Here is a 12,858-nt window from a genome sequence, read left to right on the forward strand (position 1 = left end):
AAGTCCACGGCATTTTTTTTTTTTCTTGGTAAGGACCCGGGTCCCCAAACACTTTTTATGGCAATAACTTGCATATAAGCCTTTAAAATGAGCACTTTTGATTTTTCACGTTCGAGTCCCATAGACTTCATTGGTGTTCATACAAATTTTTTGCCTGTTCGGCTCATCCCTAATACAAAGCACCTTCTGTCTTTACAACTCCTTTAAAGAAAACAAGAGATGTGATTAATAAAATGTATTTATTTTCAAATTATTTTTATATTCCTCGTACAATCAGCGCATTGGTCTGTATATTTATTAGAAGCTTAAAAGAGATGTTTTGTTTTTTTCCCCATATTCATACTTGCCTAGGTGGATGCTGCATCCCTTCCCCCGATGCCTCTACACTGAGAACCGAGCGATCGAACACCACCGATGGCTCAGTTCTCACAGCTCCCCGAGCAGAGAGCTGATGACTGTCAATTAAGGGTGGGCTCAGGCGTGTTCACAACTCCACGTGCCCGCCAGGAAGCCGACACTGCACGTGCCCGCCAGGAAGCCGACACTGCACAGATCGGGAAAGGTCTCACTACCTGTGATTAGCGCTGCGCAGTGTCGGGTTCCTGGCTGATTCCTGTGATGTGGAGTTGTGAACACGCCTGAGCCCATACTTAATTGACAGTCAGCAGCTCTCTGCTCTGCCCCACCCCCACTGGAGCGCTGAGCTGTGGAGGGGGTGGGGAGCAACTCACTTAGAATCTGAGATGGGTATCAGTCCAGGCACCTGGCGGATCCAGACTTTATTGTCGGGATGACGCATGCCTGGACCGATTCCTGTGACTTCAGCCCGCTCTCTGCTGAAAACAGGTCACAGGAGTGCAAAACGAATTGTGACCCATAGAAGTCCAGCCAAACGAGCTCAGGCCGGACTTCTCCTTTAAAAAAACAAACAAAAAAAAAAACCAATCCTTTCACACATCACTAACTTGGAAATAAAACGAACGTTTATCAGTAGCACAAACAGGTTGACAATAGAAGGTTCCATTGCTCTATCCTGATTGGTTCCCTGGTGATACCAGAAGCACCGACCATTTCTACAGAACTGAGAACTCTGAGCGTTATACTTCGCTGCCCCTCCCCCCGTCTACACACAGCCGGGTGAGGTCCATGAGGCTCCGCCGCAGCCACAGTTGCTGGTCCTTCTCCAGCATGATCATTTGGGCGCTGTGTTGGTTGCCTCGGCACTGTTCCAGCTGTTTGCAGTTTATGTAATGAAGCTCCCGGCACTGGGAACAGCGGTAATGGGGTAACTTCCCCGGCTGTAAGCAGATGTGCAGCGTGTATTTCTTTCCCTCTTCCTGCATCACGGCTTCCCGCTTCTTTAGAGGAGTCAGCTGAGTAACCGGATGGCTGGAGCTCTTACACACCGACAGCCGCGGACAGGAAGAGCTGTGGAGGAGGCGACATTCCGCACAGCATTGCTCCAAAGAACCGTCTGCGTACACACAGTCATGCATGTTAAATTCAGCCTGTGCCCGAAACGCGTAGCTGGAGTCCTCGCCATGGGGGAGAAGTTCTCCTTTCTTTTTGAGGAGCACAAGCTTCTCAGTTCTTTCCCTACATCTCCCATTGACATGCTGGTCCCAGGTCTCGTGGCAGCAGTCACAGAATTTGGGTAGATACAATTCTCCAACTTTATTAAAGTCACAACTTTTATGTACTTCCATGTTGGGAGGAGATTTGGGAACTTGGACGGCTTCCTGGACGAGTTTCTGCAGCCTCTCCATACATGCAGCTTCTCCTCTCCAGGTCTTCCTCTCCTGGATGAGGTCAGCTCCGTTCACCAGCTCAGGTCCGGAGATGAGGACCATGTCGGACAATATGCGACATTCCAACTGACCAGCAAGGAAGCCGAGGGCTGCCGTACACAGCATGTGCTCTAGAGGCGGGGACTGGAGAGTCAGGCAAGCCCCGCCTTCCTGCGATTTGTACCCCAATTTACTGAGAGCCAGAAATATTCCATCCTGAGAGAAGGCCGGCTCTAGCAGGTGAATGTAATGTCCGGAGTAGGTCTGCAGGGAGACAAAGGAGATTTAATGTACTCAGCAAACTTCAGGAGATTATAAAAAAAAAAAAAAAAAAAATGTATAGAAACATAACAGAGGACAAGAAAAAAAAACGCATTTAATCCAGATTCCCAATATATCAGAGAGGGGTTCAAAATTCAGTGCTCAGGCTCTGAGGGTCCCCCATTCACTCATACAAGGATAGTAAAGGTATGCAGCCAGCAACCCGAGACATCCAAATATATTGGTCTTTATTCACTACAACGTAATCACAGGATAAATCAGCTTACATGTTTCGGCCACAAGGTATTAGACATAGCTACAACTAAGGCCTAACGGACGAAACCTGTAAGCTGTTTACAGTTATGACTAAGGCCTTACAGCAGAAATGAGCAAGATATTCATAGCTATGACTTAAAGTGGTTCTAAAGCTTTAAGGTTTTTCACCTTAATGCAATAAAGAGGAATTGCAGTCTGCTCACATAATTTGAAAAAAAAATCTTTGCCATTCTGAAGCTTCCCTCCAACTACTTTGCATATTATTTAATATATACTTGGATTCTGTACTTGCCAAATATGCTGCAGAAATCTCCCTCTCATAAGCCTAGGCAACAAACAGGAAGTGGGCTGTATAAGGGATTTACTGGCAGAAAAAAAGATGTTTTACTATCCAAAGTTATATCAACAACAAGAGCAGAAGATTTAATAGATGGAAAGTTGAAAAAAATGACTGAAGGTCTTCTTTAAGGTGAAAAACCTGTGCTGCAAAACTAGCCCCAGCCCCCCCTCACACTTACCTGCCCCCTGATCCAATCCAGCGATGGGCATGAGAGCAACGGCTCTCGTCACTGTCTCCCTCCTCCCTTGGCAAACTCATATCAGCCATTGGCTCCCACTGCTATCAAATGCTGTGCTAGGTGGGGGGGTTGGGCGTTGTCTAGTGGGGGCAGGGCCGAGCCTCCCGCTCTGTGTCAATAGATGCAGGCAGGGCGGTTTGGGTGCCCCCATGGTAAGCCGCTTTTCATGGGGGAATTAGCCAAAGAGGAGGAGCCTGCTGGGTTTTTTTTATTTTTGGCTGGAACAAAGAAAAAAAATAGAAAATTTTGAAAAAAATAAGTTTACAATATATATATATATAAAGCTTTGGCTATACTTCTATTCTATTATCTCTTTTAAAGCTTTATTTCTTGTCTTTGAGCTGATAAGTAGGAAATGAAGTGTCTGACATGGCAATGGAGTTCCTGTCTCTTGGGGATTGTACTTTATAAGTGACATGAGGTGACATAGAAGCGATCGGGTGGCCTCCACACACCCCAGCAACTGTGTAAAAGGATCTCTCCAGAGTCTCTTTGTCCCATTCAGGAAAGCCGATTGAAATCAGACAATGAAGTCCATTGGGAGATCTCACTCACCTTTATGGTATGAAACTCCTTTCTCCAAGGAGTAAAATAAAGATGAAGGGCGGCCTGCTCCAGGGCCTGGAAGGCACAAGCCATACGGTTCAGGGAGGAGAGAAGATCTGACTGGTCCCGGAGGCCACCGGTAATCAAGGAGAAGGCATCATTGTGGAGAGCATTGTGCAGGTCAGGATCTTCCAGGATACTCCGTCTCATCGTGTCAACCAGATGAGTGTCAGAGCATGGAGCTTCATCACCCTGAGAGGAGGCAATGAGCAGCCAACTCTTGTACTGAGCCAGCAAGGAGTCCACAGCCATCCTAGGAGAGACATTACAGACATTAGACCTGTAACCGATGGATAGCAAATACAGAGACATCCAAATGATTGTATGTGAAGATCTCACAGTTCAGAGGAGAAAGATTGCTAAAAAGGAGGAGAGCTCATCAGCACTCCATCGGATTTTTACCAACAGGACTGGGATGCTTTGAAATTAAAAGTGACTCTGATGGCCCAGGGGCCCCCCCTTTGCAAACCAGAGGGCCCAGCAGAAAGTCTTCTAAATTAGGAGGGGCGGGGCCCTGGGCCCTCTGGTTTGCAAGGGCCAGGGCCAGGGCCAGGGCCCTGCCCCTCCTAATTTAAAAGACTTTCTGCTGCCCCACCCAAATCAGAGGGTTATCTGCTGCCCCTTCATAACACTACTCCGTATTGACCACCTGAGTGTGACTTTGGCAATTTTTACTGCAGTGGGTAATTGCTATCCTAAAATGTTAGCACTCCAAGTTGAGTTCTCAGTCACTCCTCAGTATGAGTACTGCTTGTAGTGTTCTCTGTCTCTCCTGAGTGTCAGTGCTCTGGGTATCCTGCTCTCCATCTCTCCTGAGTGTCAGTGCTCTGGGTATCCTGTTCTCTGTCTCTCCTGAGTGTCAGTGCTCTGGGTATCCTGTTCTCTGTCTCTCCTGAGTGTCAGTGCTCTGGGTATCCTGCTCTCCTGAGTGTCAGTGCTCTGGGTATCCTGCTCTCCTGAGTGTCAGTGCTCTGGGTATCCTTCTCTCCTGAGTGTCAGTGCTCTGGGTATCCTGCTCTCCTGAGTGTCAGTGCTCTGGGTATCCTGCTCTCCTGAGTGTCAGTGCTCTGGGTATCCTGCTCTCCTGAGTGTCAGTGCTCTGGGTATCCTTCTCTCCTGAGTGTCAGTGCTCTGGGTATCCTGTTCTCTGTTTCTCCTGAGTGTCAGTGCTTTGGGTATCCTGCTCTCCGTCTCTCCTGAGTGTCAGTGCTCTGGGTATCCTTCTCTCCTGAGTGTCAGTGCTCTGGGTATCCTGCTCTCCGTCTCTCCTGAGTGTCAGTGCTCTGGGTATCCTGCTCTCCGTCTCTCCTGAGTGTCAGTGCTCTGGGTATCCTTCTCTCCTGAGTGTCAGTGCTCTGGGTATCCTTCTCTCCTGAGTGTCAGTGCTCTGGGTATCCTACTTTCCGTCCCTCCTGAGTGTCAGTGCTCTGGGTATCCTGCTCTCTGTCTCTCCTGAGTGTCAGTGCTCTGGGTATCCTGCTCTCTGTCTCTCCTGAGTGTCAGTGCTCTGGGTATCCTGCTCTCCGTCTCTCCTGAGTGTCAGTGCTCTGGGTATCCTGCTCTCCTGAGTGTCAGTGCTCTGGGTATCCTACTTTCCGTCTCTCCTGAGTGTCAGTGCTCTGGGTATCCTGTTCTATGTCTCTCCTAAGTGTCAGTGCTCTGGGTATCCTTCTCTCAGTCTCTCCTGAGTGTCAGTGCTCTGGGTATCCTAATTTCCGTCCCTCCTGAGTGTCAGTGCTCTGGGTATTATGCTCTCCTGAGTGTCAGTGCTCTGGGTATTATGCTCTCCTGAGTGTCAGTGCTCTGGGTATCCTGCTCTCTGTCTCTCCTGAGTGTCAGTGCTCTGGGTATCCTGCTCTCCGTCCCTCCTGAGTGTCAGTGCTCTGGGTATCCTACTTTCCGTCCCTCCTGAGTGTCAGTGCTCTGGGTATCCTGCTCTCTGTCTCTCCTGAGTGTCAGTGCTCTGGGTATCCTGCTCTCTGTCTCTCCTGAGTGTCAGTGCTCTGGGTATCCTGTTCTCTGTCTCTCCAGGGCGTCAGTGCTCTGGGTATCCTTCTCTCCTGAGTGTCAGTGCTCTGGGTATCCTTCTCTCCTGAGTGTCAGTGCTCTGGGTATCCTTCTCTCCTGAGTGTCAGTGCTCTGGGTATCCTTCTCTCTGTCTCTCCTGAGTGTCAGTGCTCTGGGTATCCTGCTCTCCGTCCCTCCTGAGTGTCAGTGCTCTGGGTATCCTACTTTCCGTCTCTCCTGAGTGTCAGTGCTCTGGGTATCCTGTTCTCTGTCTCTCCTGAGTGTCAGTGCTCTGGGTATCCTGTTCTATGTCTCTCCTTAGTGTCAGTGCTCTGGGTATCCTGTTCTCTGTCTCTCCTGAGTGTTGGTGCTCTGGGTATCCTGCTCTCTGTCTCTCCTGAGTGTCAGTGCTCTGGGTATCCTGCTCTCTGTCTCTCCTGAGTGTTGGTGCTCTGGGTATCCTGCTCTCTGTCTCTCCTTAGTGTCAGTGCTCTGGGTATCCTGTTCTATGTCTCTCCTGAGTGTCAGTGCTCTGGGTATTATGCTCTCCTGAGTGTCAGTGCTCTGGGTATTATGCTCTCCTGAGTGTCAGTGCTCTGGGTATCCTGCTCTCTGTCTCTCCTGAGTGTCAGTGCTCTGGGTATCCTACTTTCCGTCCCTCCTGAGTGTCAGTGCTCTGGGTATCCTGCTCTCTGTCTCTCCTGAGTGTCAGTGCTCTGGGTATCCTGCTCTCTGTCTCTCCTGAGTGTCAGTGCTCTGGGTATCCTGTTCTCTGTCTCTCCAGGGCGTCAGTGCTCTGGGTATCCTTCTCTCCTGAGTGTCAGTGCTCTGGGTATCCTTCTCTCCTGAGTGTCAGTGCTCTGGGTATCCTGCTCTCCGTCTCTCCTGAGTGTCAGTGCTCTGGGTATCCTGCTCTCCGTCTCTCCTGAGTGTCAGTGCTCTGGGTATCCTGTTCTCTGTCTCTCCTGAGTGTCAGTGCTCTGGGTATTGTGCTCTCTGTCTCTCCTGAGTGTCAGTGCTCTGGGTATCCTGCTCTCTGTCTCTCCTGAGTGTCAGTGCTCTGGGTATCCTACTTTCCGTCTCTCCTGAGTGTCAGTGCTCTGGGTATCCTGCTCTCTGTCTCTCCTGAGTGTCAGTGCTCTGGGTATCCTTCTCTCCTGTGTGTCAGTGCTCTGGGTATCCTTCTCTCCTGAGTGTCAGTGCTCTGGGTATCCTGCTCTCTGTCTCTCCTGAGTGTCAGTGCTCTGGGTATCCTACTTTCCGTCTCTCCTGAGTGTCAGTGCTCTGGGTATCCTGCTCTCTGTCTCTCCTGAGTGTCAGTGCTCTGGGTATCCTACTTTCCGTCTCTCCTGAGTGTCAGTGCTCTGGGTATCCTGCTCTCTGTCTCTCCTGAGTGTCAGTGCTCTGGGTATCCTGCTCTCTGTCTCTCCTGAGTGTCAGTGCTCTGGGTATCCTGTTCTATGTCTCTCCTGAGTGTCAGTGCTCTGGGTATCCTGCTCTCCATCTCTCCTGAGTGTCAGTGCTCTGGGTATCCTACTTTCTGTCTCTCCTGAGTGTCAGTGCTCTGGGTATCCTGTTCTATGTCTCTCCTGAGTGTCAGTGCTCTGGGTATCCTGCTCTCTGTCTCTCCTGAGTGTCAGTGCTCTGGGTATCCTGTTCTCAGTCTCTCCTGAGTGTCAGTGCTCTGGGTATCCTGCTCTCTGTCTCTCCTGAGTGTCAGTGCTCTGGGTATCCTGCTCTCCGTCTCTCCTGAGTGTCAGTGCTCTGGGTATCCTGTTCTATGTCTCTCCTGAGTGTCAGTGCTCTGGGTATCCTGCTCTCTGTCTCTCCTGAGTGTCAGTGCTCTGGGTATCCTGCTCTCCGTCCCTCCTGAGTGTCAGTGCTCTGGGTATCCTGTTCTATGTCTCTCCTGAGTGTCAGTGCTCAGGGTATCCTGCTCTCCTGAGTGTCAGTGCTCTGGGTATCCTACTTTCCGTCTCTCCTGAGTGTCAGTGCTCTGGGTATCCTACTTTCCGTCTCTCCTGAGTGTCAGTGCTCTGGGTATCCTGCTCTCTGTCTCTCCTGAGTGTCAGTGCTCTGGGTATCCTGCTCTCTGTCTCTCCTGAGTGTCAGTGCTCTGGGTATCCTACTTTCCGTCTCTCCTGAGTGTCAGTGCTCTGGGTATCCTGTTCTCTGTCTCTCCTGAGTGTCAGTGCTCTGGGTATCCTGTTCTATGTCTCTCCTTAGTGTCAGTGCTCTGGGTATCCTGTTCTATGTCTCTCCTTAGTGTCAGTGCTCTGGGTATCCTGTTCTCTGTCTCTCCTGAGTGTCAGTGCTCTGGGTATCCTGTTCTCTGTCTCTCCTGAGTGTCAGTGCTCTGGGTATCCTGTTCTCTGTCTCTCCTGAGTGTCAGTGCTCTGGGTATCCTGTTCTATGTCTCTCCTTAGTGTCAGTGCTCTGGGTATCCTGCTCTCCTGAGTGTCAGTGCTCTGGGTATCCTGTTCTATGTCTCTCCTTAGTGTCAGTGCTCTGGGTATCCTGTTCTATGTCTCTCCTGAGTGTCAGTGCTCTGGGTATCCTGCTCTCCATCTCTCCTGAGTGTCAGTGCTCTGGGTATCCTGCTCTCCATCTCTCCTGAGTGTCAGTGCTCTGGGTATCCTACTTTCCGTCTCTCCTGAGTGTCAGTGCTCTGGGTATCCTGTTCTCTGTCTCTCCTGAGTGTCAGTGCTCTGGGTATCCTGTTCTATGTCTCTCCTGAGTGTCAGTGTTCTGGGTATCCTTCTCTCCTGAGTGTCAGTGCTCTGGGTATCCTGCTCTCTGTCTCTCCTGAGTGTCAGTGCTCTGGGTATCCTGCTCTCCGTCTCTCCTGAGTGTCAGTGCTCTGGGTATCCTGCTCTCCGTCCCTCCTGAGTGTCAGTGCTCTGGGTATCCTGTTCTATGTCTCTCCTGAGTTTCAGTGCTCAGGGTATCCTGCTCTCCTGAGTGTCAGTGCTCTGGGTATCCTACTTTCCGTCTCTCCTGAGTGTCAGTGCTCTGGGTATCCTGCTCTCTGTCTCTCCTGAGTGTCAGTGCTCTGGGTATCCTGTTCTCTGTCTCTCCTGAGTGTCAGTGCTCTGGGTATCCTTCTCTCCTGAGTGTCAGTGCTCTGGGTATCCTGTTCTCTGTCTCTCCTGAGTGTCAGTGCTCTGGGTATCCTTCTCTCCTGAGTGTCAGTGCTCTGGGTATCCTGTTCTCTGTCTCTCCTGAGTGTCAGTGCTCTGGGTATCCTGTTCTCTGTCTCTCCTGAGTGTCAGTGCTCTGGGTATCCTTCTCTCCTGAGTGTCAGTGCTCTGGGTATCCTGTTCTCTGTCTCTCCTTAGTGTCAGTGCTCTGGGTATCCTTCTCTCCTGAGTGTCAGTGCTCTGGGTATCCTTCTCTCCTGAGTGTCAGTGCTCTGGGTATCCTGTTCTCTGTCTCTCCTGAGTGTCAGTGCTCTGGGTATCCTGTTCTCTGTCTCTCCTGAGTGTCAGTGCTCTGGGTATCCTTCTCTCCTGAGTGTCAGTGCTCTGGGTATCCTGTTCTCTGTCTCTCCTTAGTGTCAGTGCTCTGGGTATCCTGCTCTCCTGAGTGTCAGTGCTCTGGGTATCCTGCTCTCCATCTCTCCTGAGTGTCAGTGCTCTGGGTATCCTGTTCTATGTCTCTCCTGAGTGTCAGTGCTCTGGGTATCCTGCTCTCCTGAGTGTCAGTGCTCTGGGTATCCTGCTCTCTGTCTCTCCTGAGTGTCAGTGCTCTGGGTATCCTACTTTCCGTCTCTCCTGAGTGTCAGTGCTCTGGGTATCCTTCTCTCCTGAGTGTCAGTGCTCTGGGTATCCTGCTCTCTGTCTCTCCTGAGTGTCAGTGCTCTGGGTATCCTGCTCTCTGTCTCTCCTGAGTGTCAGTGCTCTGGGTATCCTTCTCTCCTGAGTGTCAGTGCTCTGGGTATCCTGTTCTATGTCTCTCCTGGGTGTCAGTTCTCGCAGGGTGTGACTCAATAGATGTCGGCAGTGACAGAAGCTCTTAGAGATGACGGTTCTCTCCTTTCTGCTCCCACCATTCTCACAGAAAATGATCTCAGCGCTCACTGCACCCCACTCACCTGTCACCATCCCAAGCTCGCTCCTAATCGCAGCCCCGCCCCTTCAGCTGGTCCCAGGCAGTGATTGGCAGATGAACCAGTGAGTGGTGATGACACGGGAAGCCACCAGTCAGAGGCGGATGTGTGGACTTCTCCTCACACTGCTGATCCTCTGGGTGAGGTGTTGCTCGGTCACCTGATGTAAGCTGTAAAAAAAAGGAACGTGTGATGTAATTTTCAGGGTGTCCTGAGAGAGGGGGGAGAGAGGAAGAATGAAATGGAAGGAGGAAGAGAAGGGAGGAGGGAGGAAGAGAAGAAGGGAGATAGAGAAGAAGGTAGGAGGGAGGAAGAAAAGAAGGGAGGACAGAGGAAGAGAAGAAGGGAGGAGGGAGGAAGAGAAGAAGGGAGGAAGAGAAGAAGGGAGGAGGGAGGAAGAGAAGAAGGGAGGAAGAGAAGAGGGGAGGAGGGAGAAAGAGAAGAAGGGAGGAAGGAGGAAGAGAAGAAGGAAGGAGGGAGGAAGAGAAGAAGGAAGGAGGGAGGAAGGAGGAAGAGAGGAAGAGAAGAAGGGAGGAGGGAGGAAGAGAAGAAGGGAGGAAGAGAAGAAGGGAGGAGGGAGGAAGAGAAGAAGGGAGGAAGAGAAGAGGGGAGGAGGGAGAAAGAGAAGAAGGGAGGAAGGAGGAAGAGAAGAAGGAAGGAGGGAGGAAGAGAAGAAGGAAGGAGGGAGGAAGGAGGAAGAGAGGAAGAGAAGAAGGGAGGAGGGAGGAGGGAGGAAGAGAAGGGAGGAGGGAGGAAGAGAAGAAGGGAGGAAGAGAAGAAGGGAGGAAGAGAAGAAGGGAGGAAGGAGGAAGAGAAGAAGGAAGGAGGGAGGAAGGAGGAAGAGAAGAAGGAAGGAGGGAGGAAGGAGGAAGAGAAGAAGGAAGGAGGGAGGAAGGAGGAAGAGAAGGAGGGAGGAAGAGAAGAAGGGAGGAGGGAGGAAGAGAAGAAGGGAGGAAGAGAGGAAGAGAAGAGAAGAAGGGAGGAAGGAGGAAGAGAAGAAGGGAGGAGGGAGGAAGAAAAGAAGGGAGGAGGGAGGAAGAAAAGAAAGGAGGAGGGAGGAAGAAAAGAAGGGAGGAGGGAGGAAGGAGAAAGAGAAGAAGGAAGGAGGGAGGAAGGAGGGAGGAAGAGAAGAAGGGAGGAAGAGAAGAAGGGAGGAAGAGAAGAAGGGAGGAAGGAGGAAGAGAAGAAGGAAGGAGGGAGGAAGGAGGAAGAGAAGAAGGAAGGAGGGAGGAAGGAGGAAGAGAAGAAGGAAGGAGGGAGGAAGGAGGAAGAGAAGGAGGGAGGAAGAGAAGAAGGGAGGAGGGAGGAAGAGAAGAAGAGAGGAAGAGAAGAAGAGAGGAAGAGAAGAAGGGGGGAAGAGAAGAGAAGAAGGGAGGAAGGAGGAAGAGAAGAAGGAGGAGGGAGGAAGAAAAGAAGGGGGGAGGGAGGAAGAAAAGAAGGGGGGAGGGAGGAAGGAGAAAGAGAAGAAGGAAGGAGGGAGGAAGGAGGAAGAGAAGAAGGAAGGAGGGAGGAAGAGAAGAAGGAAGGAGGGAAGAAGAGAAGAAGGGAGGAAAAGAAGAAGGGAGGAGGGAGGAAGAGAAGAAGGGAGGAAGGAGGAAGAGAAGAAGGAAGGAGGAAGAGAAGAAGGAAGGAGGGAGGAAGGAGGAAGAGAAGAAGGAAGGAGGGAGGAAGGAGGAAGAGAAGAAGGAAGGAGGGGAGGAAGGAGGAAGAGAAGAAGGAAGGAGGGAGGAAGGAGGGAGGAAGGAGGAAGAGAAGAAGGAAGGAGGGAGGAAGGAGGAAGAGAAGAAGGAAGGAGGGAGGAAGGAGGGAGGAAGGAGGAAGAGAAGAAGGAGGAGGAGGAAGGAGGAAGAGAAGAAGGGAGGAAGAGAAGAAGGGAGGAGGGAGGAAGGAGGGAGAGAAGAAGGGAGGAAGGAGGAAGAGAAGAAGGAAGGAGGGAGGAAGGAGGAAGAGAAGAAGGGAGGAAGAGAAGAAGGGAGGAGGGAGGAAGGAGGGAGAGAAGAAGGGAGGAAGGAGGAAGAAAAGAAGGGAGGAAGAGAAGAAGGGAGGAGGGAGGAAGGAGGGAGAGAAGAAGGGGGAGGGGGTCAGGTACTGGTGATGGTGGGGGAGGGGGTCAGACAGAACAGGGCGGTAGGTTTCCCTCCGGTACTCACCGTCCACCCTCAGCTCTTCCTTCTCCAACACTTCCGGGTTCTGGTAGTTGCTGAGAGGGGCGTGGCTGCAGAGTGGAGCTCCACCGATGACAGGAAGCACGTGTCCTCCACAATCTCCACCTTTTTTAAATGAACTTTAATGTAACAAACAAGAACTAGAGAGAAGTACAGGAAGTGGAGGTCACGTGATCTGTGTGTAGAGTGGAGCTCCAGTGTCTGCAGCACATAGTGATCTATTCTGTTGGGATTTGCAGAAATACAGAAGAGATTTTTGGGAGGTTTTTGTACTTTCTGGTAAAATGTTAACTTTGTAAACTGGATTTGTTTGTTTCGATTGTTTCACATTTACCAATTTATATTTTTGGTGATGATGGAAATCATGATGCAGAAATTGGCTCCTTATTCAGTTTGGATCTTTATTCACAAAAGTGATTATTTACTTAATAATCATCTGAAAAAAATTATAATAAAATTGTGAAATTTAACAACAATTCGATCTCCCCGACCTCCATGTATATAACGGGGGAATTCTGAATAAATAACCTTTTCTCGATGAAAACCACCTTGTCTCCCCCGGATGTGATTTGTTCTCCTTCTATTAGTTATTATTCAATGTGGCTCTGAGCCAAGTGATAGAAATCATAAAATACCGCACCAAACATGACAATAAACGTGGCACCAAACGTGGCACCCTGACAGCCATGCATTCCAATGGGAAATTCTGAATAAGAAGCCAATATGAAAACCATGAATAAAAAAAAAACAGTAAGTTAGCCCAATTTTTTTGTATAATGTGAAAGATGATGTTACGCTGAGTAAATAGATACCAAACATGTCACGCTTTAAAATTGTGCACATTTGTGGAATTGTGACAAACTACGGGACTTAAAAATCTCCTTTGACAAAGCTTTAAACATTTCTACAAGTTACCAGTTTAGGGTTTCAGAGGAGGTCTAGGGATAGAATTATTGTTCTGACGATCGTGGTCGATATCTCACATGTGTGGAATGAACACCGTTTACATTTGCGGTAATAACTTACGTATGCATTCGCGTCTGCATGAGCAAATGTAGGGATGGGCACTT

At 50.1% G+C, this 12,858-nt stretch overlaps 1 protein-coding gene across 1 annotated transcript; it reads right to left on the minus strand.

Moving 5' to 3' along the window:
• Positions 1-220: 220 nt before the first annotated feature.
• SPATA2L (spermatogenesis associated 2 like) lies at positions 221-11,873 on the minus strand. Its single transcript, XM_073605973.1, has 4 exons — positions 11,774-11,873; positions 9,609-9,793; positions 3,458-3,761; positions 221-2,051 (listed from the first exon to the last, which is right to left on the minus strand). Exons 3-4 carry the CDS (start codon positions 3,758-3,760, stop codon positions 1,098-1,100), a joined length of 1,257 nt encoding a protein of 418 aa, XP_073462074.1. The 5' UTR covers position 3,761; positions 9,609-9,793; positions 11,774-11,873; the 3' UTR covers positions 221-1,097.
• Between the last annotated feature and the right edge of the window lie 985 nt (positions 11,874-12,858).

The sequence above is a fragment of the Aquarana catesbeiana genome, linkage group LG11 (assembly GCF_042186555.1).
Source record: "Aquarana catesbeiana isolate 2022-GZ linkage group LG11, ASM4218655v1, whole genome shotgun sequence".
Lineage (NCBI taxonomy): Eukaryota > Metazoa > Chordata > Amphibia > Anura > Ranidae > Aquarana > Aquarana catesbeiana.

Excerpts from the sequence above, each read along its gene's own strand:
- SPATA2L (XM_073605973.1), bottom strand. The coding sequence starts at position 3,760 with ATGGCTGTGGACTCCTTGCTGGCTCAGTACAAGAGTTGGCTGCTCATT. Across the intron at positions 2,052-3,457 it reads AGGAGTTTCATACCATAAAG|ACCTACTCCGGACATTACAT; the intron begins GTGAGTGAGATC and ends GTCTCCCTGCAG.